Consider the following 27,343-nt stretch of genomic DNA (forward strand, 5'->3'; position numbering starts at 1 on the left):
TGGAGACAGCAAGGCTGGCAGGAATCGAGACATGTAGTATGGTCTTCGAAATATACTTGAAATAAAAAAAAAAACTTTAACAAATATTATCTGTGAATATTTTGTCTACTAGAAGGACTGTGCATGATGATTATGAAGTGAAGCAATACATGGCCTACATTACCCATGCTGGGATTCTCCCCATATTCACAAACACGACGATGGCCTTCTCACCATCCTGCTCTGCCTGGCACTGGGGCTAGAACCAGTTCAAATTGCATTTTAGCTTAAATTGGAAAGAGCTTTTTATTATTATTATTATTATTATTATTATTATTATTATTATTATTATTATTATCAAAAACAAAGCAACCTGGTTAATCTTAACTGGACACATCTGGTAATGGGATTTTGACATTTTGATAATAATAGAAACTAGCTGTACAGCTAAGGACAATTTTTCTGGGATTAGAAAAACATTTCTGTAAAACAAATACACACCCAACAGCAAACAACAAAAACATTAGCGTCTGTGTGGATTTTTAATTCAAAATGGCTTCATGTTTACTGTCCTAGTAAAACACAGCCACAAAAGCATACGATTTAAAGTCAGTTTGTGCAGTTTTGAAAGAAACCAATGTTATGGAAAACATTTTTATTTTATACTTTCAGATAGTGTTGTACATCTTGATAATAACCAATAACCAACCAACTGCTTCCCCCACGGACATAAGCTTTCAAGCAGTAACATGCTTTGACCCATATAAGACACTGCTGAGGTGAAATGATGTAGGAAGTGTGAGTCTCCTAATCACTTGTTTTTTGTTTGTTCAATTCCCTGAATGGAACATCAAGTACCATGAAAAACCTCACTAACCTGGGCTGCTGCATCTCTTACAGACAAATCCTCACAAAGGCCCACTTCTTCAACAGAGACCTTGAAAAATGACAAACTACTAAGTAAAACGTTCCACTATTTAACCCTAACAAGTCTACGGCGCTATATAGTTTTATTGGATTATTTATTTATTGACATATTTCAGAAGATTCCAATCATGCTGGTAACGCCAGCTCTGCAGGGTTTTCAGTAAACATAAGTAGAAGAAAAATATCAAAAGGAAATTCTAATTTCTGTTCAGCGTAATGAGCAACACAAACATCTACAATGCTAAAATGAAATTGTTTAAATTAATTTATTCATGTATATCTTGTGGAATTGTCTTGCTAAAATCAAGTGCACAGAAAGCTAAACTATGAAATAATGTAGTATTAGTAAACGGACGGCAGTGAATTACACTGTGCTGTAAAACTGAATGATTGTGGGAGAGGGCAACTTTAAATTACAAAAGAGGATGTAATGTTCCAAGCAAAAACATTACCTTCAGCTTGAAACCCAATTACTCAAAACTGCTTAAGTGCAGCTTTTTTCTGTTTAAAAAAGATTATCCAGGGAACCCCGAGGGTGTGAATGCAATGATGGGGAAACTGGGAATATCAACCTTCAAATCACCCGGTCTAGTCTTAGCCAGCGACACATATTCAGGGAGCAAAAGGACGATATTTTGTTGGACTATACACAAGATGGAGCACATGAACCTGAAACAATATAGAAAATGTTGCACAGTAAACATAAAAAATCGCAATACCACTAGATGGCACTCACAGTAGTACATTAGATTTAAATACTGTTTTAGGTAAAAAATTACCTTATACGTTTTTTAAACAGAAAGTATTTCTTAAAAACGCTTATTTACTGTGTCACATATTTATACTTTTCCTGGAGCTTTACCTTTCAAAATATTCAAGACTGTAATACATTGTTGGTGGTTCGTCAATTATGAGGAACACCATAAACCACAAAGTGGGTGAGTAAGGATGAAAGATGCATTTGTTCAATTTCGTTCAGAGTAATTCTCAAAACAGGAGGGGCATTTATGGCGGCGTTCAACACTCCAAAAACTAAAAACAGAACACAACACCATCAAGGGAAGGAAAAAAAAAACACTTAATAATAACTGTTTTGATCATCTGAAAACTAAAAACTAAAATAGGTATTCACTCCCAGACTCTCAACCCAGCTGTTCGTGAGACAGGGGCCTGGCTTACCATATAGCTGCCAGTGATCGTTATAGAAGCAGATGGCATCCATCAGTATTTTTATACTTCTTTTAAAACTATATCCTGGAACCGTAATAAATAAATAAATGTACAAAACAGTTAACAGCATGCCTGTAATTTTGTGAAATGTGTTGTTGTTATTGCATTTGCCACTCCATGCCTTGTAAATATCATTACAACTAAACATTTTGAGGGTATGTGCTGCTTTATGAAATGCCCTTTTTAAATGAGTCATTGATCGCCCTCTCACGCCATTCTGAAGCAAGCCTTATCCACTAACAGGTGCAAAACCAAAATATATACCGAGCATCAAAAGAAACTTATCACTATTATAACACATTTATTTTAAAAAAAAAAAAAGGTATATAAATGATGGACATTGACAAAATGTTTTTGTTTTCTTTTTAATCACTTGATCATTCATCCTTGACCATGACACGCTTGAGTGGCGATGACAGAAGTATATGCACTTAATCACCTAATTAGTGAGACAGTTGATTGGACACTAGATATGGAGCGATTTCAGCAGTTGAATTGCAAGCTTGAATCAAAGCAATAAAGAAAATCACAGAAAAAAAAACAATACGCAATATGTCTTTCAAGAGAGCAGCGCCTTCGTGCAATCGGCATGTTGGAGTCTAGACTTGGGCAGAGTACTGTGGCTTGCCGTCTTGGGAGCTCACAGCCAGCAATTTCAAACCTGGCGAGAATGTATAACCAGACACACTCTGTCAATGACAGGCCATGAACTGGGAGACCAAGAGTCACAACACCTGCCCGAGATCGACAGATCATTTTACAGCATCTTTGTGATGTCAATTGTTAATCAGCACAATACAAAGTCACTGCATCTGTTCTAAAACAGAGTTTGTCATTTTTCGATCACATCTAATGAATTTTATTCAAATATAAGTGATACGTTTCTTTTGATGCTCAGATATAAGTGATACGTTTCTTTTGATGCTCAGATATAAGTGATATGTTTCTTTTGATGCTCAAATATAAGTGAAGCTTCTTTTGACGCTCAAATGTAAGTGAAGTTTCTTTTGATGCTCAGTATAATACAATTTGTTCACCTTTAAGTACTGTGGTGGTTCAAATGGCACCAGGTCTGACAGAAGAAACACTAGGGACTTCTTACTGTTTCCATGGTAACTGCTGGCATTCCCAAAGGAAATGTGATAAAAAATAAAAGCACACATTTCATTAGAGACAGGAGACAATATAATCCCTCATAAAAGAAGAAAAGGTGTGTGTTTAAGCAAAGGGCACCTAAATGACAACAGTCTAGTATCTAGTGTGAGCCTGCTTTTTAAAATATTTCTTTCCTATTTTTATTAGCCTGCGTTCAATTCTAATCAGTTGGTGTTGAGAAAGCAATAGATTAGAACAATGACACTTCTTGAATAGTTACATTGTTAAGATGAGTTTTACCTTTGAGCTTCTGCTGTGCTTGTATCTGACACACCAGCAGTGTGGATACACATGGCAGTACATGAGTCTCTAGGGCCTGCTGTAAATGAGCCATCAGTTCCTCTGCAGTGAACAGCACAAACAACTGGAAGGAAATCAATGTTAATGATGCAACACACTGGGACATTAGTGTAGTGCATTATTATTAGCTTATCATTTTCAGTAGTGTGGTATAATTGCAACTCTCTTGAAACACAGTGTGTTTTAATTTTTTTTTAATACTAGTTCATTTGTTTATGATATTATGTAGTACAGCCGATTTGGAACACATGGAAAGATCTTTAGCTGATTTTTGGCAGAAACATACATTTTTACACTTCTGCGACCCCTATAAAGGTGTTCCACTGTAAAAGCACAGTGAACACATGGTAAAGCATAGGTAAGCACTGTAAAGACCACAACAAGGTCTGGTAAAGTATATTAATAAACATGGCAAACTATGGTACATCCATAGCATAAACCAAGGCAATAGCATGGGAAAACTGCAAAAATGCCATGCAAAAATACCAGGGTAAACTTTTATAAGTGACATTTTACCTTTAACAGAAGTGCTTAAATGCTTAGAGCATCAACAAGTTTAGTTTATTGATCTAAACAGAGGCAAATCTTAATACCAATGCTCTAAACTTTACACATCTGACTCATCTAAACTTTACTCATTTGACTATATTTTTATTGGAGGTGTTAGTGTTAATAAGTGTGTCAATACATGTCAATAAATAACTCCCAGGGTGCAAACTTAAGCAAGACTGCTAAGAGCAATACAATATTCCCATAATCCTTTCCTTTCTTGCAATAGTGCATCAAATTGTTCATTACTGTGTGCCTCAAATAAAGTTATTTAATTAAAAATAAAAAGGCTGAAATAAACAGAATCTAGACACGATGAGAAAAAAAAAACTTTTTTCACGTGCCTTATTATCATATACACATTTCTGTATGTGGTAATGCGAGCTAACTAATATGCAAAGATTATGCAACGTTTTGAACTCCTGGCATGAATGCATGATTAGAATTATAATGAACTCCTTAATCATTAACCTTTCCTTTCTAAGAAGCGATTGTTCTGACATTGCAGTACCAAGAGATAGCTGGCAACACCAAGCTCTGCTAACTGAGGTCGTGGGATGCACTGATGCAAACTTCATTTTATTGTATATTTTTAGAAAAATTAGGTACATTAGTATATGTATCAACATATAGAAATGATTATCGAACTGGAAACTACTGAATTCAATTTCTTTCCTTGTCAGATCAAAAACAATTGGGTACACAAAAAGCCTCAAATCCCAATAGTCAGCATGGTTACCCAAGCTTTTGTATTTTACACTATTGGTTTTGTTTTCATACTTTTTCCTGATATATGGATATTGCACATGCAATTTTTATTAAAAAAATTCACATCAGGATTATCTCTTGACACTTAAAACACTTTAACAGCTCATACTGTTATTCCCAGGGATCACATAATATGCATTACTAAAATGAATTAAGAGATGACATGATACTCACATGAAAGCATTGCAACCAGTACAGTAAAACACCCCTGCTAAGAAAAGGGTATTATAAGTTGTGTCGGGTTGTCATACCTTCAAACCCTTTTTAGCTGGGAAAAGGGGAAAAATATTCTATATAATATAATATAATATATATAATATAATAATAAAGGGGAAAATTCCAGCAAAGCAAACTTACATAGTTTTTGGCATTAATTTATCAACAAATTAATTAGAGGTCCATCCGGGTAGAAAATCTAGAACCGGGTACCTGCCGTGAGAAATACCAGAAAAATAACAACAACAAAAAAAATCACATACATTAATATTTTAAGTGCATGATACATATTTAAATACTATATAGTACACATACATTTAGTCCCTTCAGATCTCTAGACTTGTGTAAACTTTTTCAGTACTTGAAACATCAAAATAATAATAATAATAATAATAATAATAATAATAATAATACATAATCAGTTATTAATATTAAATGTGCATCACGCTGTGGGATTCTTTGCGACATATGTGTTGTTGTTGTTGTTGTTAACATGGCTTTTCTGTTCAGTTTTAAAACTAATGCAGTCATACAGCACCGCTATTATGTTATGGACTGTTGCAATAGCTACCATAAACTGCGCCAGCTGGGATTTGACAGCAGTAATAAGTAAGAAGTAAAGAGCTATCTGAAGACAAGCATTGACTGCCAAAGATATTCAAAGTAAATTGGCTGCAAATTGGACTGGGGTTCCCATTTCAACCATAGTGGTGAAGGTCTCAATGGTCGAAGGCCAAGGAAAAAGTCTCTTTTAGGAAAACATCACAAGGACTATCGCTTAAAGTTTGCAAAATAGCATTTGAATGATGGATAGGCATTCTGGTCAATGGTTTTGTGGAGTGATGAAATAAACTTCGAGCTGTTTGGTCATGCTGATAGTCGTTATGTTTGGAGAAAGTCTGATGAGACGCACAAAGACAAAAACGCCATACCTACTGTCAAGCATGGAGGTGGTAATATCATTCTATGGGGCTGTTTTGCCTCTAATGGCACAGGAAATTTAGTTCCAATACATGGTAAAATTGATTCCATAGTATACCAAGAGATATTGGCCAATAACCTGAAACCCTCTGCTACAAAACTTGGTTTAATGCGCAACTGGATTGTCCAACACAACAATGATCCAAAGCACACATCAAAATCTACTTCAGAATGGTTAAAAAAGAATAAAATCAAGGTTCTGGAATGGTTTAGTTCACAGATTGGGAATGTGTTGCGATGGAACAAGGGGAAACATGCCAATGAAAATGTGAAATAGCCATCTTGCATCACCAAGTATAATGACAACATGGGAGGTGTCGATTTACATGATCAGTGGGTGGCATGATATCAGATCAGCATCTGATCAAAGAAGTGGTGGTGGCCAGTTTACAGCTGGGCCCTCAACAGTGCAATGGTCAACAGCTGGTACTTCTATTGCAATGCCTTGAAAGGCAATGAAGACCTTCTAAGCTTCCAAAGATTATTTGTATTCCCCCTTTGACAATTTTTCACTATAGTACCTGATTAGCATAACACTTATGGAGTGCTATGTTAGATGCCCACAGGTCACTATAGTATAATAACAGCAGAACATATTAATTGGGAAGGTTATTGAAAGGTTTATATATGAGAAAATCTGGGCATTAATGGGTTAACATGTGTGCATTAATAATTAAAAAAAGAAAGAAAGAAATCGCCAAATTGCCATTACGAGGCACTCGGCTTTTAGTGGTGTGTATGTATTTTTATTTCGCTAAGAAATACAATACCGTAGTATCCTGCAGTGACCTTTCGCAAAAGTTCTGCAATGCTGTTTTTATCAGAACACTCTCTTTAGAGTTCTGCTAAATTGTCATTACCGTGCGCTCTTTATTCGGAGGACTGAATTTTTTCTCAGTACCGTTACTGTCTTTACTTTTAATCCTGCCCCACAGGATGTGGGTTTGAATGACAGATATGTATTGAATTAACGCAATGATATTTTGTTTTTAGAATATCTTAGATTCAAATGCAATGAAGTAGAAGACCGTTTTCCCATTAGTTTTTTAAATAGTTGATTTTTTCCCCACAAGTGTCACACATTTTAAACTATTAACCCACAATATCAGAGCGATCTGCATGTAAAAACGTTTTAAGTAAAATAAATAAATAATAATAATAAAAAAGTAATACAAATACACCAATAATATTTTTGAAAAAGGGTTTTAATGTGTTCGCATGTTTGTTTTGCTTAACGGAGATTAAATCCACATTTTGGTGAATGTCTACATCTCAAAATACCTGTAAAGGAAGTAAACAAACTAGAAAGCCAACTACACATTAGTAGTCTAGCAATTGCATTTATCGTTACTGTCTAAACACATCACATTCGTGGATGTTTTGTCTTAATATACTGTCCCTTTAACGGTAACTGCTTACCTGCAATTGCTTTTTTTTTTTGTATTACCATTCTCCTCGTGGAAGTCATTTTGCCCCAGGTGAGGTGAGGTCAAAGGGCAGAATGTTCATGTCTGGGTAAAGAGAGAACCAATCATGGCACACCTTTGTTTATGAAGTCAAGGTCTGAAAGCAGGCAGGTTTTATTTTTTGTTACCAGGAGGTGGGTTTTATAAACTTTGTTTGAATAATGTTTTATCACTGTTATTACTGCGTGTTTGTAGTGAAGCCTGTTTTGGAGTGTTGTCCAAATAAGAGTATTGTCAAAAACGCGGTGGGCTAAACTTGGACACTAACAAAGCCAGGTGATTCCTGGGATGTTGGGACTAGTTTCAGGGGCTGCGTGGGATGGTGAGCTCCTGCACGCCTTACTATTCAAAATGTATTTAGTTTGGGTGAGTGACTGAACCTGGCAGTTCTAGATCAGTCTGTACATTTGTCATGGTCTGATGACATAACTGCATATTATCGACTTCAAATTGTGTGGTAGGTAGGTGACGCAATCTGAAAAGAGATACCCTGATATGTGCGCCTGCAAGGCAGCCGGTTCTTTTGTACAGCGCTATGCTTTACTAGTGCGAGAAGTCCCGGGTTCGCGCCCGCCTTCCGCCCATGTGTGGATTGTCTCGCCCAGTGTGATGCGCCTGTCTGCAGGAACCGAGGTTCGCTACAATATTCTCCACTGGATAAGAATAGTAGCGTATGTTGCTTGAGAGCGGTTACAACGCGGTTTACAGTGATATATTTTGAATTGATTGTTATCTTGAAATATACGCCCTTCCAATTAAACCTAGAGTTTGAAAATAATTATTCATGAACAGCTCCCATAGCCCACACAAAACGCCTTATTCCATTTACAAGTGCCAAGGAAAAAAAGGACAGTGTTGATAAGTGCATTACCGTGTGAACAGATTACCAATGTAATTGCATGTGATTTCCCGGACGTCTAGTGTTAAAATAATCACAATGAATGGGGGAAGATCAATATTTATTTTACAAAAGAGGGTCGTTTTTTAATCTCCATAAAATGAATTCAGAAACGCTCTTATCAACATAGCATTATCATGTATTTTTAAATTCCCTATTATCTAGCGTGCAGACATTGTGTCAAATCGATTTATATGCGTCTCCAATCCAGCATTAACTCTGCTGCGTCGAAACTGTGGATACAGAATGCATTGCTGTGGGCAGTCTCTTTGCAGCTGTGGGCTGGACTTTCTCGTTTTACCAGCAGCCACTGATTGACATTCCAGCAGCTCCAAGCGCGCATTCATTGCTGTTATGGAAACCAGAAGCTGCGGCAGTTGCAAGGCTTTGTGAAGGGGAGAACATGGGTCCTTGGTTATTGGAGCAGCAGGAGAAATGGCCAGATCAGCGAGCAGCAACGGCGACAGCAACGACACCGTGTCTCCCCAAGACCGGGCTGAGGTTCGGGAGCTGTACGACCCAAAGGAGCTGTCGTTGGAAGAAGTGCTGAAATCCTACGAACAGCCCATTAATGAAGAACAGGCATGGGCGGTGTGCTACCAGTGCTGCCGGGGATTAAGTCAGCTCCTCCCGCTAGAGGACCAGCATGTGTTCGGGAGAGTCAAGGATCCTGGATCTATATTGTTGCACAAGGATGGGACAGTCACCTTGTATAGGGATCAAAACACCCAAGGCAAGTAAACTATGCTGTCAATAATCGACTTTAATTAAATCAGTAGTGTAGCAATAGAATGTATGCCTTTTGTTTAAGTCCAGTATATTCATTAAAACTTAATTTGTCAATTTGATTAATATTTTTTGTTTTGTTTTTAATTCAATGGCTTGTTTTAAAAAAACAAACAAACAAAAAAAAAAAAAAAAAAACGTTACATAATAAACAAACATGGAGTTTCATCGCGGGTTGAACTGCATACGTTCGGTTTTGCTGTTTTTCTTATCGCTCATAGAATATTACATAAACGGGTAAACGATCAATTATTTAATAAGCACAGCATTTCAAAATGGCTTGTACTGTATTTTATGGTTTAATATTTCTGACCCCAACATCTTTTGTGTGGTTTCGTGTCTGCTTTGGACAGAGTTAGCATTACAATAATTATATTTAAAATCCGACATATCTAAACTGGGTTATAGCAGGTAAACTATGGACTCATTAACTGATTAAGCAGGAAATCTTGCTGGCATTTAATCTATATATATATATATATAATCTATTATATATATATTTATATATATATATATATAGATATATAATATATTATGTGTTTGAGATAGGATGTGTGATAGCTGAGTGGTGTTAGTTAATACAAAAAAGGGTTTCCTCTCTAAGATACACTGGTGTTTTTCAGGGCAGGCTTGTAACTGCAGAAAGATGATCAGTACTGGTTTTCAGGTCATGGGTCATAGATCAAAGTCATGAAGAGTTGGATGGACTGAGATAGGAAGGGTACATATTCATTCAGTGTATAAAACAATGCATTACAATATACATTTCGTTTATACAGCGTCCTTCATGGCATCCCAGAGCTCTGTACAAAGTTAAAAACAAAACAAAATAGCTAAATATATATATATATACACACACACACACACACACACACACACACACACACACGTTACAACAAATTGTATAAAAGCACACAAAAAGTATGTTTTTAATTTACACACTTATTCTTCATTCAGGAACCACTTAGGGAACTACAGTGAGCTCTGTTGTGGTTTTGTTCTTGTCATGGTGCAAACAATATACCTGTATCCTGTAAAGAAAGTATCATTCCACCCATATCCCAGTGTTATGTACGCCTATAATTCTTTTCAAGAAGGGAATCAATCATTAGAAAAGTTTATAGTTCCAATGTACAACACATTAAATAAGGTAATTCAACCTTTTTTTTTAATGTTAATTTAAATGTGTACAAACCTAGTCTTTAGAAAACATTCTCCAAAGTCCTTTATTTTCCTGCTGTTCTTGTTTTCATGACCTTACTTTCAGGCCGATCCTGTCGATTTTTGATGGGTTTCCTCTTTCCTTTGTTACAGGTTATACAACCCCCTGTAACCCACATCTTTTCCTATGTAATTGTAAATATTTTCTGCTACTGGGAGGATAAATGGCTCCCATGTCCTGACCAATTAAATATTCCAGGTCCTTGTTGTGGCTGCAGATGTTGTGAAGTTGTTATGGTTTGGCTTCTACACAAAGGCAAGCAGGCTTTAAGGAGAAAAAATGGCCAGTTTCCCCTATGGCTGGAACTATCTACGTGGAATGTAAACATTCTACATTTTTAAGCAATGGCACAGAAGGCTAGACAGCAAGAACATGCTTTTGGGACATGTTTTCACACCTGTAGCGTTGTTCCAAGTTCATTTCTGAAAGTAAAGTATACGTTTTCATGTACTTCTAATACAGCCTGCCAATTTGTGGAAACTAGCAGAGCAAGGCGTAAACGCTGGCCCATTTTCAGTCTTCTCAGAAGTACAAGGTTATTTCTGACATTGCTGAACGACAACCACAATGTCGGCATTCTAATTTGAATGAATTTCTCGGCTCTATGGCCCTGTTTGTTGAATTTGTTGGCAGTGGGAAGCAGGAGCAAGGAAAATGTGATGCACAAAAAAAAAATAACCCTGCTGCAAAGCCTGGGCCAGTTTTAACAAGGATCTCCTAAATAGCTTTTACTGTTAAGTTCGTGTTACTGGAAAGTCATTTATTGGAACTGTTTGACTGTATTTTATAATTCTATTTTACTACACAGTGGACAGGTTTTATAACCTGTGTATTTAAAACTAGGTGTTTCCAATTGGTATTGGCAGATGTGTACTGTGAGTTGGTAAAATCAAGGTTTTTAATCTGTTTGCAGTGAATGGCAGGGTAGCGCTATATCGTTTAAAGGGTACTTTTAATGTTAGGAAAGAGGAAATCTGCTTTAGAATCACTGCTGATTTGGAATACATGAACAATCAATTAATGTCCAAGCTTTCAGTATGATTAACAGTCTAGTTAAAGGACACTGTCTTGGGGTGTTGCAGTACTAATTTGAAACAAGCCTGAATTAGGTTTCCATGAAAGGGTTATGGTTAGTGCCGGTTCTGAGCTGGGAATAGTAGCTGTAAAGCTCTCAGGTGAATTTTAACCATGGCATCTGCTCCTTTGTTAAAGGTGTTATACTGTAGCTTTCTACAGCCATTCAAGACCAGAAACATTGCTTCTGTCTTTTAAAAAGATGATGTATGTGTTGACTTGATATATGCAATCAAGGATTACGTAATTATTGTATGTATATGCAAATGTGCGTGGGTGATCCCTTTAATTTTATGCATCACCTGCTTTATGTCCTTCTGTTAAGCCACGCATTGCAGATTTCTTTGCAATCCCTCTGAATGTGATCCCTCAGTAGGTGCTGAGAAATGTGCTTTTTTCTGGCAAGTGACACAGCTGCTTGAAACCAGTCTCTGCTGAGTTCCACCCAGCTGCCTCGTGCTTGTTAGAACTGTTAACAATAGATTTGGTAAAAGGATTGTCAGTTTCCGATGTGCAGATAATGCATTATTAATTCTTAAAAGGCGAGGGTATTGATGTCAAGAGCCATGATTTGTTTGAACATTTTAGTACATTATTGCAATACTGCAGTTTCATTGTATTATTGCCATGGATGCCAGAATGACAAAGCTTTTTATTTTTTAAAAGCTTTGTCGGCAAAAGTGAATGACAGGAAAACATTGTTAGACTGGTGAGTGCACAAGCATTGAGTCAACACTTCTTATTAAAGGGACAGTCATGCAGGAAAGTGGATTACAGTGTAAATATGGATCAGTCCTTGTTGTTGAAGGATTCTTTCATAGACAACTACCAGCAGATGGCCAAAATCCCTTGTGTTCTTCCTACAAACTGTGTTGATGTCCTCTTTTAAAACTGAGACCATTTTTGATGTATCTGTATATGACAGTATGTGTGAAAAGTACATTTTAGCAGTGGTTGGTTATTTTGAGCTCGATATATAGTCAAGAATTTTATTAGGACAGTGGTTGGCCAAATGATTTTGAATTCATATTCTTTATTATGACAATAGCCATAAGGCAGCAACACATGGAAACAGCAGAAAGAATTGGAATGCAAACTCAAACCAGGAAAGCTGCATATGTGTACAATAAGGAGGGGCTGCTGGGAGGTAGCATTGTTTTGATTTAAAATAGTTGTGTGACTTTGCTTTCTTTAATTTTTTTTAGATGCGAATAGGAATCACTCCGAGCAGGCATCTTCAGACGGGCAGGTAAGTGTCTTTATTGCAGACCGAAGTTCAGCAACTGATGGCACGGATTCTTAAGATATTGAATTCATCCAGGAAATAGTTTTGTGTTTGTTTTTAAACTCCTGGTGTCAGTTACGAAAGCTGTCAAACAATCCTAGTTATTGGCCAGACCGCTTTAAACTCTCAACGGCCTTTGCAAGAATTTATAAAACAGTTCAGTGAGGACAATGCCCATTTCAAGCATAGTTTTGACTTTTCTTAAGCTTGTTTTTGTCCCATAGATGTGTAGTGAACTTCAAGAAATATTTTGCTAATGGGCCATTCCTTATGAGCATGAGTCTTCTTGTTAACTGAATTCAAGTCATTTTCTAGTCCTTGTCATCTCGGGACATTTCTTCCTCTTATGTCAGCACCAACCAAGGGTGTCCATTGGTTCTGCAGCTCCACGCCTTAAAAGTGCTCGTCATAAGTGACCTACAGTATGTGCCAAACTATTTGGTTGAGTGGCATTCAATCAGATATTGGCTGGGATGTTTTAAAAGTTAACATATGGGCATTATAGCTGGATATACCAGTTTTTCCTTTGTGTACAATGCATTTCATTGAAATACACATTGATGGACCATGGAGTTTCCAGGCTGCTACAACAATTAAAGTACAGTTTATACAGTAGCACCATCTTTAACCAAGACCTGTCCACACATACTGGGGATGTTCATGTAGTGTCATTGTACTGAAAATGTTTTTTTTTTTATTAAAGGTGGTGCTGTTGGTGGTCCATATAAGTTAAAACTGCAGCTTAAACTGTTTAGAATGTAAAATCTTGGCTGTCAATGTCTCTCTTTCATAAAGTAGAATACTAATAGGGAGGGAATTGTATTTAAGTACACAATTTAACATTATTGTGGGAGTTTTCAAATGTTTTAAATGTCAGGTAAGTGTAACACGAACCTGCCTTCCAGAAAAAAAAAAAAAAAAAGTTTCTTTAGTCTGAGCGAGTTCAGAACTTGTAGCGCATTGTGTTCGGTACAGTACTTGTTCCTACTTTCTCCCCCTGTTCACAAGAGTATACATTCTAAGTTTCTAAATGTGTTTAGAAGAAGGTTTTTTTTTTTTACTTTAAAGGTTTCAGATGAACCATTTGGAAGTTATATTGTTGAAGCCAATAACTGATTTGAAAAGTGTTTAGATGTTTTAAGGAAAATGTTCTTGCGTTTTGAACTGTGGTTTACACTATATAATGGACACACATACGCAAGCAATGCTATGGAATGCATAGGTTCTGATGACTTTGAATTGCATTAGAGATCAAATTTATTTTATACAAAATGTTATGAGCTCTGTGCTAATTTGTAATACCTTGAAAATCCAACATATAATGCCTGAAGTGAACCCAGAGGCAAAAATTACGATATTTATGCCAAAAGTATGTATTTAAAATATTTACTAACCGCCTCCAACTCATACTGTACATTGTGTTCTCCACATTGCTTTGTAATGCAAATGCGGGGAGGTTGCCTCTGAGAGATTTCTGCTCTTAATGTTATTCATATGCATTTAAAAATGATTTTCATTAAAATCCAAGTTTCTTTCTGTTCTGACTGTCCACCATGTGCAGTCAGGTGCTTGATGTGTGATTTCTAGTAACTAGTTTCTAAATGTAATGCCCATTTAAATAGTATCATCTGGAGAGGTAATTTGGCACAACTGAAAGGGCAGCTGGTGCATGTTTTGGTGCAGTTACATACTGCATAGCAGTTTCGATCAGTCCAGGTTTTACTACAAGCTTGAATTAGCTACAGCGTCTTATTAACTGGCATTTCAGGCAAAGCCCTGTGTCCCCCAATTCATCTCTCTGTGGTTAGAGTAGACTGATGCAGGTTTTCACTCTTTTGATGGAGGTGTATGGATAGATAAAAATAATAATGAAATGGCATTTCCAGTCTCTCTGCTGCTCCACTCTCCGTAGTTCATTATCTTGCAGAAAATGTTGCTGCATCAGATATTAATGCTTCACAAATGCAGCAATCATGAAGGATTACATTGTTTATTTATTTGATTATTTTATTTTTTATTTATTTTTTAACCAATCCCTTTAACCTTCGCTTCATCAGTCATTTAGTTCTAAAGTTGATATATCTATACTTGGCTTTGAATGGAATGATGACCTTTGCATGCAAGGAAAAAGGTTGCTTAGCAAGCTAATGACAAAGTTGTTAAACTATGCACTTGGCTATATGTTGTTTAATCAAGTATGAGTAAACAGTTCATTGGGTAATCTTTAATAAAAGCGTGTATTACTAAATTGAACAAATTCAGCACTGAATACCTTTTACATAAGACTACCCCAGGGTAATTAAATAGTATTCTGTAATGAAAAAACAAGAACGGTGTGCATATTTGTGAACTTCCCACATTCAATTGCTATAGGGCTTTGTTGTCTTGCACTAACATTGCTAGTTGTAAACGGAAGACTGAGGTGGTTTCACAAACCCAGATTAACACAAATCTTCTATTCATTTACCTAAAGTAATGTTAGGCAGTCCAAGATTCGTATATAACTATGGCAAACAAACATAAAATAGTTCATTAAAGAATAAGTTGCGAGGCTTTGAAAAATAGTGTCCTATATGCTTGTTGCTACAACTGTTAAATAACGTCCTGTCATTTTTTCTTTTCATTGTCAACAACTTTTAAAGTCTGTTCAAAGCTTTTTTCAAAATGGCTGCTGTAGTGCACTGATGGTGTGGATTATTGCCCACGTTGTGAAATGGGTAACACAGCAATAACGATCCATGATGTGGTACTGAAACACTATATATATATATATATATATATATATATATATATATATATATATATATATATATATATATATATATATATATATATATATATATATATATATATATATATATATATATATATATATATATATATATATATATATATATATTAGTGCGTGTATATAGAGATAGATATATGTGTGTTTACAATCATACTATATACAGCAGACGGTAAAATAATAATGATGATTAATATCAGGAAGTCTGGCTGACTTAGGCAGGTAAACTTCATGGAATGGAATGGCTGGAATAGTAGACATTGAATAATTGTTTCTTGCTTGGGGCCCTGTCAAGCCTCTGGAGACCCCCAGCTTTATTCCTAGAGTCAAGTGCAAGGTTCTCTTTAAGACCGAAACATGAATGGGTGTTTGTCATTAGAGACCTTGCCAAGCTGGTTTTCAGTGTTCTTAACCAGCCAAACAAAGCTATCCGCTTGATGTTGTGAAGAAGCTGGCTCGCTATGTTCTTGTAAACCTACCTGCATTTCATTTGAACTCCATACACTGGACCTAGACAAAAATGTGTTTAACCTCTTAACAGCTGCACAGAGGCCAGTAACTCAAGGAATTGTAGTCTATTTTAATGGATCCCAAAAAAGCAGTTTTTTCTACTATAGAGCATTTTCTACAGAGTAGTTTTTTTCCTGGTAGTTTGTATTGTTAAACTTAAATTAATTCACAAATAGATTCATAGACATTGCTTGGAAACAGATTTATGAATGTAATGGTTATACAGTGTAAAGTTTTACACTAGATATTTTTATTACCTGTTTTCTTAGCTAAAAGAGTTTGTGGCAATGTTGCCCCGCCCCTGTGTATTTCTGTGTTGTATGTTGTGTGTTAATGTTGGTGTATAGTCATTGGTACACAGGATGTAATATGGAGTATACGCACTAGTGTTTAAAATGTATATTTGTATTTGGGCATGAGGATTGCGCAGCACTTCATGTGCAGGTAAAATGTAATAAAATGCGAGCACTGGGAATTGCACTTTATTAATTCACGTGCAGTTGTACCGAGACTCCAATTGAATGGTTGATTAGTCTAGTTGAGTTGATAAGTCTAGTCGAGTCTCGGTACAGCTGCGTAAAAGCAGCCTGTTTTCACTCACTCAGGGTTGTGTGTTCGGTGAGTGGAGAACGGGTGTGGAGAGGAGAGAATTAATAATAGTTATAGAAATACCATCTCACCGTGTTTGTCTGTGTAGTCCGCTTTGTTTGTCTATTTCTTTTGGCTAAAGTGCCGTGTCCTGTGTTTTGTTTGTCTTGCAACCTTTCATTTTCTGCTCTGTTTAATTATTAAATGCTGAGCGAAACCAATCGCTCAGCTTCACCAAACTCCACCTCTCTGTTTATTTTGTGTTCGTTCCTAGTTTCCAGTCTGACCTCACCCACTACAGCCGTCTTTGTGACAAGGTTGCATTACAACAAAGTTAATTCTACAACAACTAACATGTTCCCGTTCCAGACCACTGAATGACTGCAACAGTCTTTTAAAGCATATATCAGTCTTGTGTCAAAGTCATATCTTTGGAATCAGATTGTGCTAAACTAATTTGGCCTACTTATTTACATGCCTTATAAGTTTCAGGAAAAACCGCAAAGCCAGATTAAATGTATCTTTGCATGTGATGCTTTTATGGTAGTTCCCGTTTTGTGTGTCCTGTTTTTAAAATGCAGTTACAACTAGCGAACAATCAATAAAACATGACTAACAGAAAAAGGGAACGTTTTGCACAGGACCCCATCTAAAGACATTTGAGTCTGCGGATTGTGGAACGTGATCTAGAAACTCTCTTGAATGCCGTTGTCTTTTGTGTATAAAGATTGTTCTCCCCACTGTATTTCTTCAAACAGTGAGAGAAACCAGGCTGATCATGCCGTACAAAGATCCCCATGCCTGCTGAGCATCTTGAACTGCAGCCAGTTTGCGAAGGTTTTGTTTTCCAAAGCCTGTTTGCTGTGCAGGGTACTGGGTTAATCTAGAAATCTCTGAATGCCGTTGTCTTTTGTGTATAAAGATTGTTAATCCCACTGTATTCCTAGTCTAAACACAGGAGAGAAACCAGGTGATCATGCGGACAAAGATTAAATATATATATGTATATATTGATATATATATATAATATCTATATATATATATATATATATATATATATATATAATATATATATATATATATATATATATATACACATACACACACACACACACACAGTGCCTTGCAAAAGTAATCAGACCCCTGTCCAATTCTCTCATATTACTGTATTACAAATGGTACATTGAAATTTCGTTCTGTTTTGATTTTTTTTTTTTTAAACACTGAAACTCGGAATCAATTATTGTAAAGTGACATTGGTTTTATGTTGGGAAATATTTAAGAAAAATAAAAAAATGAAATATCTTGCTTGCATAAATATTCAACCCCTGTGCTGTGGAAGCTCCCAGTTTGCACCGATGAAAGAAATTGCCCTAATGAAGACACAATTTCCTTACCATTGGCCTCCACCTGTGAACCATTAAAGTTGCTGTCACATTTTCTGGATAAAAACCCCTCTGTTGAAGGATCATTGGTAAGGCTGTGAATCTGAAGGAAAATGAAGACCAAAGAGCATTCTACAGAAGTTAGAGATAAAGTAATACAAATGCATAGATCAGGGAAAGGGTACAAAATAATATCCAAGTGTTTGGATATCCCAGTGAGCACAATTGGATCAATAATCAGGAAATGTAAGCTGCATGACACCACCCAGGCACTGCCAAGAAAAGGCTGTCCCTCAAAACTCAGCGCTTCAGACAAGAAGGAGACTTGTGAGAGAAGCCACAGAGAGGCCAACAATCATTTTGAAGGAGCTACAGAGTTCAGTGTCTGGGAGTGGAGTAATGGTGCACCAGTCAACCATATCAGGAGCTCTGCATAACACTGGCCTGTATGGGAGGGTGGCAAGAAAGAAGTCGTTACTCAAAAAGTACTATCTGAAAACACATCTGGAGTTTGCCAGAAAGCATGTGAGTGACCCAGATGCGATGTGGGAAAAGGTTTTGTGGTCAGATGAGACCAAGATAGAGCTATTTGGCCAAAACTCAAAGCGCTATGTGTGGCGCAAACCTAGCTCTGCCCATAACTCGAGACACACCATCCCTACAGTGAAGTATGGTGATTGCAGAATCATGTTGTGGGGATGCTTATCAGCAGGGACTGGGAATCTTGTTACAATTGAAGGAAGAATGGATGTAGCAAAATATAGGAAAATACTGCAAGAAAATCTGCTTCAGTCTGCTAAAAAACTGAAGCTTGGGAGGAAATTCACCTTTCAGCAGGACAGTGATCCCAAGCACAAGGCCAAAGCAACATTGGAGTGGCTCAAGAACAAAAAGGTGAATGTCCTACAGTGGCCCAGTCAAAGTCCTGATCTCAATCCCATTGAGAATCTGTGGCACTATTTGAAAATTGCGGTCCACAAGCGTTGTCCAACCAACCTGAACAACGTGGAGCAAATCTGCCAAGAAGAATGGGCCAAAATCACTCCTACACTGTGTGCAAAGCTGGTACATACTTACCCCAAAAGACTTAAAGCTGTTATTGCAGCGAAAGGTGGCTCTACCAAATATTAATGTGTGGGGGTTGAATAATTATGCAAGGCACTGTGTGTGTGTGTGTGTGTGTGTGTGTGTGTGTGTATATATATATATATATATATATATATATATATATATATATATATATATATATATATATATATATATATATATATATATATATATATATATACTTTTTCACATGATGCCTACCAGTGTAGTACGGGATGGTCACGACTGTGTCGTAGTCACACGCGTTTTTGAGGAGGACAATAATCCCACATGATAAAACACACGGCTCTTGAAAATGTCCGCATGAAACTGTTATTAACGAAGTACTGTACAGCTTACTTGACAATTGCTTCATTACCTTAAAACCATCTGACGCACGTAAAACGTGCAGTGGTATGTTTTTTTTCACAGTAGTCTGTCAGGGCAGCACATTTATTACAGTAGCAGACTCGCTCACCGGTGTCTTCTCAGGTACTTTTGTTTTAATTCTGTTAGCATTCTGGTACAACCTAATCCTCAGGTGCTCATATGTCAATGTCCTTTATTCAAACAATGGACGTAGCAGTGAAAGAGCAAACCTTACATTTACTATCCTTTAAATAGACAAGGGTTAAAAGAATTAATATAAGATGTGCTCATTTGCTTCAGTGAATCGTATTAGCCTATCATCTACACCAGGAATGATGGAGAAAGAAAATAGACTGTGCTTCCCTCATATGTTGGAATACTGCTACTAGGTAGCAAACCATAAAAACCTACCTGAAAAAATACATCTATCAATCATTTTCTATTTTTTTTATATAGCACCTTTCCTGTGATGGGTTGTATTCACAGCACACACGATACTGGCTGATATGTGGCAGATTAATTTCTGTACATTTTCCCATGGTTTATAATTTTCATTTACCATAGTTTACAAAGGGTTACCTGGTTTTAATATGCTTTACCATACCTCTCTGGGTTTTACATTTGTTAACTATACTTAACCATGCTTTCATTGTGATGAATTACACTTTGCTATACTTTTATTGTTGTACCCTTTCATTAGGGTATGTGCTGTATGACATTTAGATAATTATCAAAGTTTATTCATGTGTTACTTCAAACAAGTGAATTAGACAAACGTTTATCACTTGATTCAGTTTCTTCAGTGTCTTGTGGTGGTTTGTAAGTATTAAGATTGTCTGGCCCCTCCTTAAGAATTGAAGGGGTGGGAGAGAATTTTTAAAATAGGACAGTGGAGTAAATTAGACTAAGGTATGCCATAGTGAAACTGTTAGTATCTGGTTGTATTGATATTGAAATTATATAATGGTGCATGTGACTCTTTGGTTGGTTGTTTCTTCAGGTGTGGCACTGCTAAATCATTACAAGAGAACCATCAAGCAATGCAACTGCTGTACACACCCCTAATATAAACAAAACTCAAAGTTACATTCTTTGTGAACGCACAAAGGAAATGCCCGTGTTGCACGATTTAAAAACCGTCATTGTGTCAGGTGGGGGTTATTAGGTTTCTAGTTGAACTCCATTTTAATTATAATAGTTAAAGCTGTTGTGCAAATATGTTCCGTTTTACTCCAAAATAAAATCCCATGTTTGTTATTAAAGTGAGCAGATCATAAGTATACTGTACATTAAACGGTTATTATGTTCTTTGTGTTTGCGCGTCCTTTTTAAATGTAATAAAACGTGCATTTTTGTTTGTTTGAATCGTTTCTTTGGTATTGCAGTCTGCTCTGTTGTCCAGACATTTCAATAAAAGTCGCTGTATAAATAACATGTAATCGCATCAGCAGTGTCATTTTCCAGCCCTAAAACAGGAACAGAGTCCTGTGATATTCCATCCAAGAAAAGTATATGGTGGTGAACTACATGTTCAATAATAACAAGGTGTAAATTACCTAGGCATGCATTAAATTTCTTTCAATGTGCTGACAGCAAGGTAAAACAAGTATGAGCAAAACAAGTATTTCAGTTAATTCCCATCAGTATAATTACATTAGGAATTTTCCAGTATAATTTGAGGTAATTATCTTTGAAAAAGTGCTTGCTGAACCATAAGGTATTACTTGGTACACTGTGCTATTAATATTCTGATATTCCTTTAGTTGTGTAGCTGATGTTGTATTTCCAGCATAATTTGCACTTGTCAATCTGGCTCTGGTTTGCCATCCTGTATGAAACACTTTTTTTTTTTCTTTTTTTTTTCCCCCCGTGTTGCATCATTTTGAACATGATAATTTAAATAAAGTAAATTGACATTAATTTATTCTGTTTATTGTAACTGCTGAAACCACGAGATTGCCATTCACTACTTGATAACTATTGTTTTTAACTTCAGGTAATGAATTTTTTTGCATTATTATATAAACTAAATTGATACTCTCCAGAGTTGAAAGGGTAACTTAATATAACTTAATATAGTTTTATTTGAAAATGTAGCCAACTGTAAAATGTGCCTGTTTATTGTTATATGACCTGTATTCTAATGATATATTTGCAGTACAAGAATGGAGCACTATTGTACTGTACTGTCCCCTCCCACACCCTCCCATTGTTCACACTCACAAATTATCAGTTTACCACTGAGGGCTGTGCTAAAGTTAGGGATCACCTGATCCCAAACTTTGTTCCCTATATTTTTTTTCAGTATAATTGCTACTAAGATAACAGAGCTGGGGGTGATCTGCAGATAGTACTGCACTAGCTAGTAGTCAGCTTAGTACAGAACTAATTCTCAAATTAATTGCAGTTGACTGGGCAATAATGGAAAAGAGGAGAAAATAAGTCAGTAAAAATGAATGACACAAAATCAGGGTTGGAACACATACTAGTCCAGAATGAGTATATGTTGTGAATCTCAAACCATTCCGACATTGAAAACATTGCAAAATGTTATTTGATTTAGTTTTCATTTAGCATGTTGTGTATCATCCATTCATTATTTTCACCTTGCAGCTAGGTGATAATAAAGGTGTGTGCTTTGTCCAGGTAGCAAGCCCAGTGCATTCCCTGTGTGTAGCAAGCACTTCAGCAATTCTATTACATTGACAAAAGGACAAGTACATGTTTATTCAGCAGTTATACTTATCAATGACACCATATGACTGGCTACTATTATATAAGTAAGTCAATAAATGGAAGCTAAATAATGCTTCTTGGTGTGATTATAGGATGTTTGACAGGCCTGAGTGGTTTATAGAACAGTCTGCTTTTATTATTTTATTGTATTTGTCTAATGTTCTAATGCAAACTAGGAATTTCATGGCAGTAAAAACTCCCAGAAATTAGGCAATTATTAATCTTTCCCAATACCTGTTGGAGGATAGTGGTATGTTTAGTACACATTCGAACTGATGGTGGTACCATTGTAAAGGATTGTTTAAGATTTTTACCTAATGTGGCTGTGAATATTGAGAGAAAAAAAAACATGCATTGTTTTTTTAACTTCAAGATTGCTATGTTTCAAACTATTCTATGTTAGAACTGTTCATCTACTATATGTCTTAAAGATTCAAGACTTTCCCCACACACATACACTGTCATTTTGCTGGATTTTGATTTTAATACAATTTTTCTCCTGCAGATTGTGCAGTCCCTGGGCTTCGCCATCTACCGTGCGCTGGACTGGGGCCTGGACGAGAGCGAGGAGCGGGAGCTGAGCCCTCAGCTGGAGCAGCTCATCGACCTGATGGCCAACGGGGATAGCGAGGGGGGCAGCAGCGGCACGGCAGACGAGGGCTACAGCGGTCAAGAGGAAGAGGAGGAGCCTGAGTCAGAGGTCCTGCCCCGCACCGTGCGCTCCTTCCACCAGGTGATGGCAGTGTGTGCTGCCCGACTCTCCAACCCCTCTGAGGCCCAGACCCACTACCAGGCAGTCTGCCGAGCCCTCTTCGTGGAGACCTTGGAGCTCCAGACCTTCCTCATCAAGATCAAGAACGCCAAGGAGGTAGGACTGGCTTACACTTAACTTATGTGTCTCCAGGTTTTTTCAAAGTGGCCAATCTGGTACACTGGGGTTTGAGATCTGTCCTCCTAAATCACTGCAGGAAGAACGATTTAAAAAAAAAAAAAAAAAAAAAAATCTGGCTTTTCTATTCCATACCACATCATGGATCGTTATTGCTATGTTACCTGTTTGACAATATGGGCAATAATCCTTATACTATCAGTGCACTGGAGTGGACATTTTGAAAAGCGCTTTGAAACAGAGTTTTTAAAGTTATAAGTGTAAAACTTGAGGATGTGAACAATGAAAAGAAATTACAGGTACGTTATTTAAACAGTTGTAGCAACACGTAGGACATGTAACGCTATATTTTTTGGAACCCTGCTACTCTCTCTCAATTGTTTATTGCTAGTTTTAACAGACTGCGATTAGCACTATTCTGACTACCTAAATAGTCCAAAATTGCTGCATATCCGGGTCTGTGAAACACACTATTAATGTCGCACCACAATGTTGGTGCAAACGTTTAATCTTACCTGAATTTTGAGCCGATATTTCATAGATAGTCCATCTTTTTCTTCCACATGAAGTAATATATAGCTTTTTCGTGGGTAATTCTTTGTGTACAATAGACCAAATCAAGGCCAGTTCAGCAGATTTGCTTGGGCTTCAGGTCAGGGAGCCCAGGCTCAAACTTGCCTGCAGTCAGTGACATTGCCCCTGACATTTCATACATAGGTTGACTGTCAGTGAGGTTTATACTACCAAATAACCTTTAGAACACATATTTGGATGTTTTTGACTGGGATATTGACCCATAGTTAAGAAGCACTTTCAGGAACCTGACTGCATTTAGGTCAGCTCTAATCCAAGATGGATAGAGCACTGACATGGCAAAGGAACAGGGTGTTAAAACAGCCAGGTTAGTGCAAAAAGCTGGCGAAGGCCAAAACAAGTTCACTTAACCTTTTAAACTGCATACCAAACATGTTTACCATGTTTAAATGAGGCATTTGGGACTGTTCCATGGAGACAGAACAGCATGCAAATCATTATTAAACACTTTGGGATGGTGGTCCAGTATGAAAGGTGCTATATAAAATAGATTGATTGATTATTAGGTAATGTGCTTTTCCTTGTACTGAAGACATTTTCATAGTAATAAATATAATAATCATTAATTATTGTTGGTAATATTATTATTATTATAATAAGCCACAGTGATTGTCACATTTCCATTAGGTGTGAATGCTATATGCAGAGAGAAAAAGTACCTACCTTTCAAACTGGGAAGGGCTTGAGGGTGATAGATCTGGGTTCTTCTAGTCTTCCTGCTTTTTTTTTTTTTTTTTATTTTGTTGTTGCCAATGTTTTTACCCTGGCTTTCTTCCCAATTTGGAATGCCCAAGTATTATTTTTATCCTGGCTCACCACTGCAACCCCCTGGCGACAGAGACTGAAACATGAGTCCTCTGAAACATTTTGCTGACAATCTGTCATTTTTCTTGCTGTGGATCCACAACGAAGCCACCAAACCTATAGTGCTGGAGGACAACACAGATCTGAATGGCTCCACTGCAGACCCACAGGCTCCCTATCAGCCACAGGGGTCTCTGGTGCGTGGTGAACCGTGGATTGCCCTGCTGACCTAATCCCTCCCTACACGAGCAGCGCTCGGCTAATTATGCGCCACACCTTAGGAACCCCTGGTCACGGTCGGCAATGACAGCCTGGATTTGAACCTGCAATTTCCAGGCTATAAGACGCATCCTGCACTCCACGCGGAGCGCCTTTACTGGATGCTCCACTTGGGAGCCCTCGTCTTCCTGCTTAAAGTATGAGGAAATCCAAACCTTTCTGTTTTCATTTTGTTTTGGTGTTTACAATAAAAGTGTGAAATCTTTGCATGTCCATTAGTGTGATTTTCTTACTCCCTGCTAGTTCCTGACCTGGTAGACCAATCCGACCTGTTAAAATAATCTGCAGTAAGTGTGCAAAGAGAAAGTTGATCAAACCATTACACTACACTTGTTCTTGAATGATGTAGTGTTTTTCCCGTTGATTCTTGTTTTGTATTTGCCCTCATGGATTCATTGACATGCCTGGATTCATTGTATATTATACCCAGTGTTCTCAAATTCCTAAAGTCTGTGAAAAACCAAGTGGATTAAAACTTTTTAGAGTAACAGATCTATATATAAAAGAGTAAATACCAACAACTCAAAACCAATTAAATAGATAGAGGACTATGGGATTGCTCATTAACTGGTGATGACAGAATGCTAAGCAAGAAAAGCAGTTTGCGTGCAGTGCATTAGCACATATGCGAATTACAGGAATTTTAGGTAATTTGTTCTTCCTTGAACTGAAGATATTTCGTATAATAATAATACAGCCACAGTGGTGTCACATTTCCTTTTAGGTTTGAATGCTGTGTGCAAAAGTTTTCAGACTGGGAAGATCTAGAGGGTGATACAGATCTGGCCTCTTCTAGTATTCCTGCTTTAGAAAGTATGAGGAAAGCCGAACCCAGTGTTACATGATTTCTTGCAAATACTTAAATTGTGAAGAAATCTCATTACCACTTGTGAAGATTTTAGAAGACCGGTTGAATTTAACCCATAATCTCCCTGGTTTTCTATGTGACCTGTCTACCAAGTGAGCAGAAGTAGCTGCATTACTGACAGAAGTATAATAGAGTGCGGTAGATGCAATTTTATATGGACAACAACCTGGCCAACACTTCCATTAAGCCCTGTTCAGTCTTCCTTATGCATAGCACTGTGAACCCCTTTGTTCTGCATCCAACAGCCTCCACACTTCAGCAGTAATGGAGGTCAAAGACCTGTTGCTAGGTTACACAGACCTTGTGCGGGTAGCAAATTGAACCTAAATATTTTGCAATGCGCCAGTAGTTCTTTTTAGCAATATTAGCCTACAGCAGTAAGATTTATATCCCAGAAATTCAAATAAGAGAAAATGAATACAGTAAATTGCGTTTCAGTGATTATGACTAGGAGCAGTTAAATATTTGGTTATAAGAGTAAATCCCATTAAGAGCAATTAGTAAGTTCAATAAATGGATTAGAACAATTTCAAAAAAGGGCAATTACAAAAAATGTGAATAAAGTTACCTTTAAGAGTAAAATCAATTACATTATACAAAAAATATAATTATGATTGAGCCCAGTAGTAGAATACAGCAAAGTGTGGAGCAGTTGAGTGCATGTACTGGTACAATTGGGTGCTGTATAGTCGATGGTGGTGAGGTTTACAGATACTGCCTGAACAGGTGTGTCTTGAGGCGGTGCCGAAATGGTGGTTAAAGTCTGTGCAGTCCTGATATCCGTGAGGTATGTTGTTCCACCACTGGGGCAAAGGTGGAGAGGGAGAGGGCTTTGGAGGAGGGGGGGTGGAGGTGGTACAGCTAATCTGCTGTTGGCGGAGCGGCAAGAGGGGGTATAGGGAGAAATATGTCTGGAGGTAGGAGGGGGCAGAAAGGTTGAGATAGCGATAGGCAAGTACAAGTTTTTTTAATTGGGTGCAAGTGGGAATAGGGAGCCAGTGGAGGGAACGGAGAAGTGTGGGAGAAATGAGGAAGGGAAAAGATAAGGTGAGCAGCAGAGTTTTGGATTAGCTGGAGTGGACGGGTAACAGGCAGGGAGGCCGGCCAAGAGGGAGTTGCAGTAGTCAAGATGGGACAGTACCAGGAGCTGAGTAGAGTAGTTGGTGAGGAAGGGGCAAATTCTGCGTATGTTACTGAGGAATAAAAATAACGGTCACAGAAACAGAACTCTGGTGAAAGCTTATCCTAGTCAGCTTCAAGTTAGGGAACAAAGTGGAAAATGTTGATTGTTTATCGCGTACATAATAAACAAATTCTATGCCTCTAGCATTGTAATATTATGGTAACCGCATTGTTACTGTGGGATCAAACTGTGCTGTGAAGTTACTCCTGTGCTTTAGTACACTAGTAACATGTAGTGATGAACAAAAGTTACAGGAAGTTACACTAAGATTATACAATGCTCCAATTTGAATAAGAAATTAATTGCAACGGTGGTAGAGTAGGGAAACTAGGCTTATGATACGAGGCAAGTTTAAAAATTGTCTAGAAAGGATTTGTCATTGGGATTTAACTGATATTTTTTAAATACAAATTTTTTAATACTCATTT

General features: G+C 37.2%; 1 protein-coding gene across 2 annotated transcripts in view; it reads left to right on the top strand.

Moving 5' to 3' along the window:
* Positions 1-8,744: 8,744 nt before the first annotated feature.
* Positions 8,745-27,343, top strand: part of LOC121296568 (protein spire homolog 2-like) — a 35,825-nt gene continuing 17,226 nt past the window's right edge. The window contains exons 1-3 of one of the 2 annotated variants that reach the window (XM_041222273.1): positions 8,745-9,202; positions 12,757-12,800; positions 22,804-23,166. In XM_041222273.1, coding sequence (XP_041078207.1) covers positions 8,905-9,202; positions 12,757-12,800; positions 22,804-23,166 — 705 coding nt within the window. In that variant the 5' untranslated portion in view covers positions 8,745-8,904. The remainder of the gene's footprint in view (positions 9,203-12,756; positions 12,801-22,803; positions 23,167-27,343) is intronic. The other variant, XM_041222274.1, reaches the window with a different exon arrangement.

The sequence above is a fragment of the Polyodon spathula genome, chromosome 21 (genome assembly GCF_017654505.1).
Source record: "Polyodon spathula isolate WHYD16114869_AA chromosome 21, ASM1765450v1, whole genome shotgun sequence".
Taxonomy (NCBI): domain Eukaryota; kingdom Metazoa; phylum Chordata; class Actinopteri; order Acipenseriformes; family Polyodontidae; genus Polyodon; species Polyodon spathula.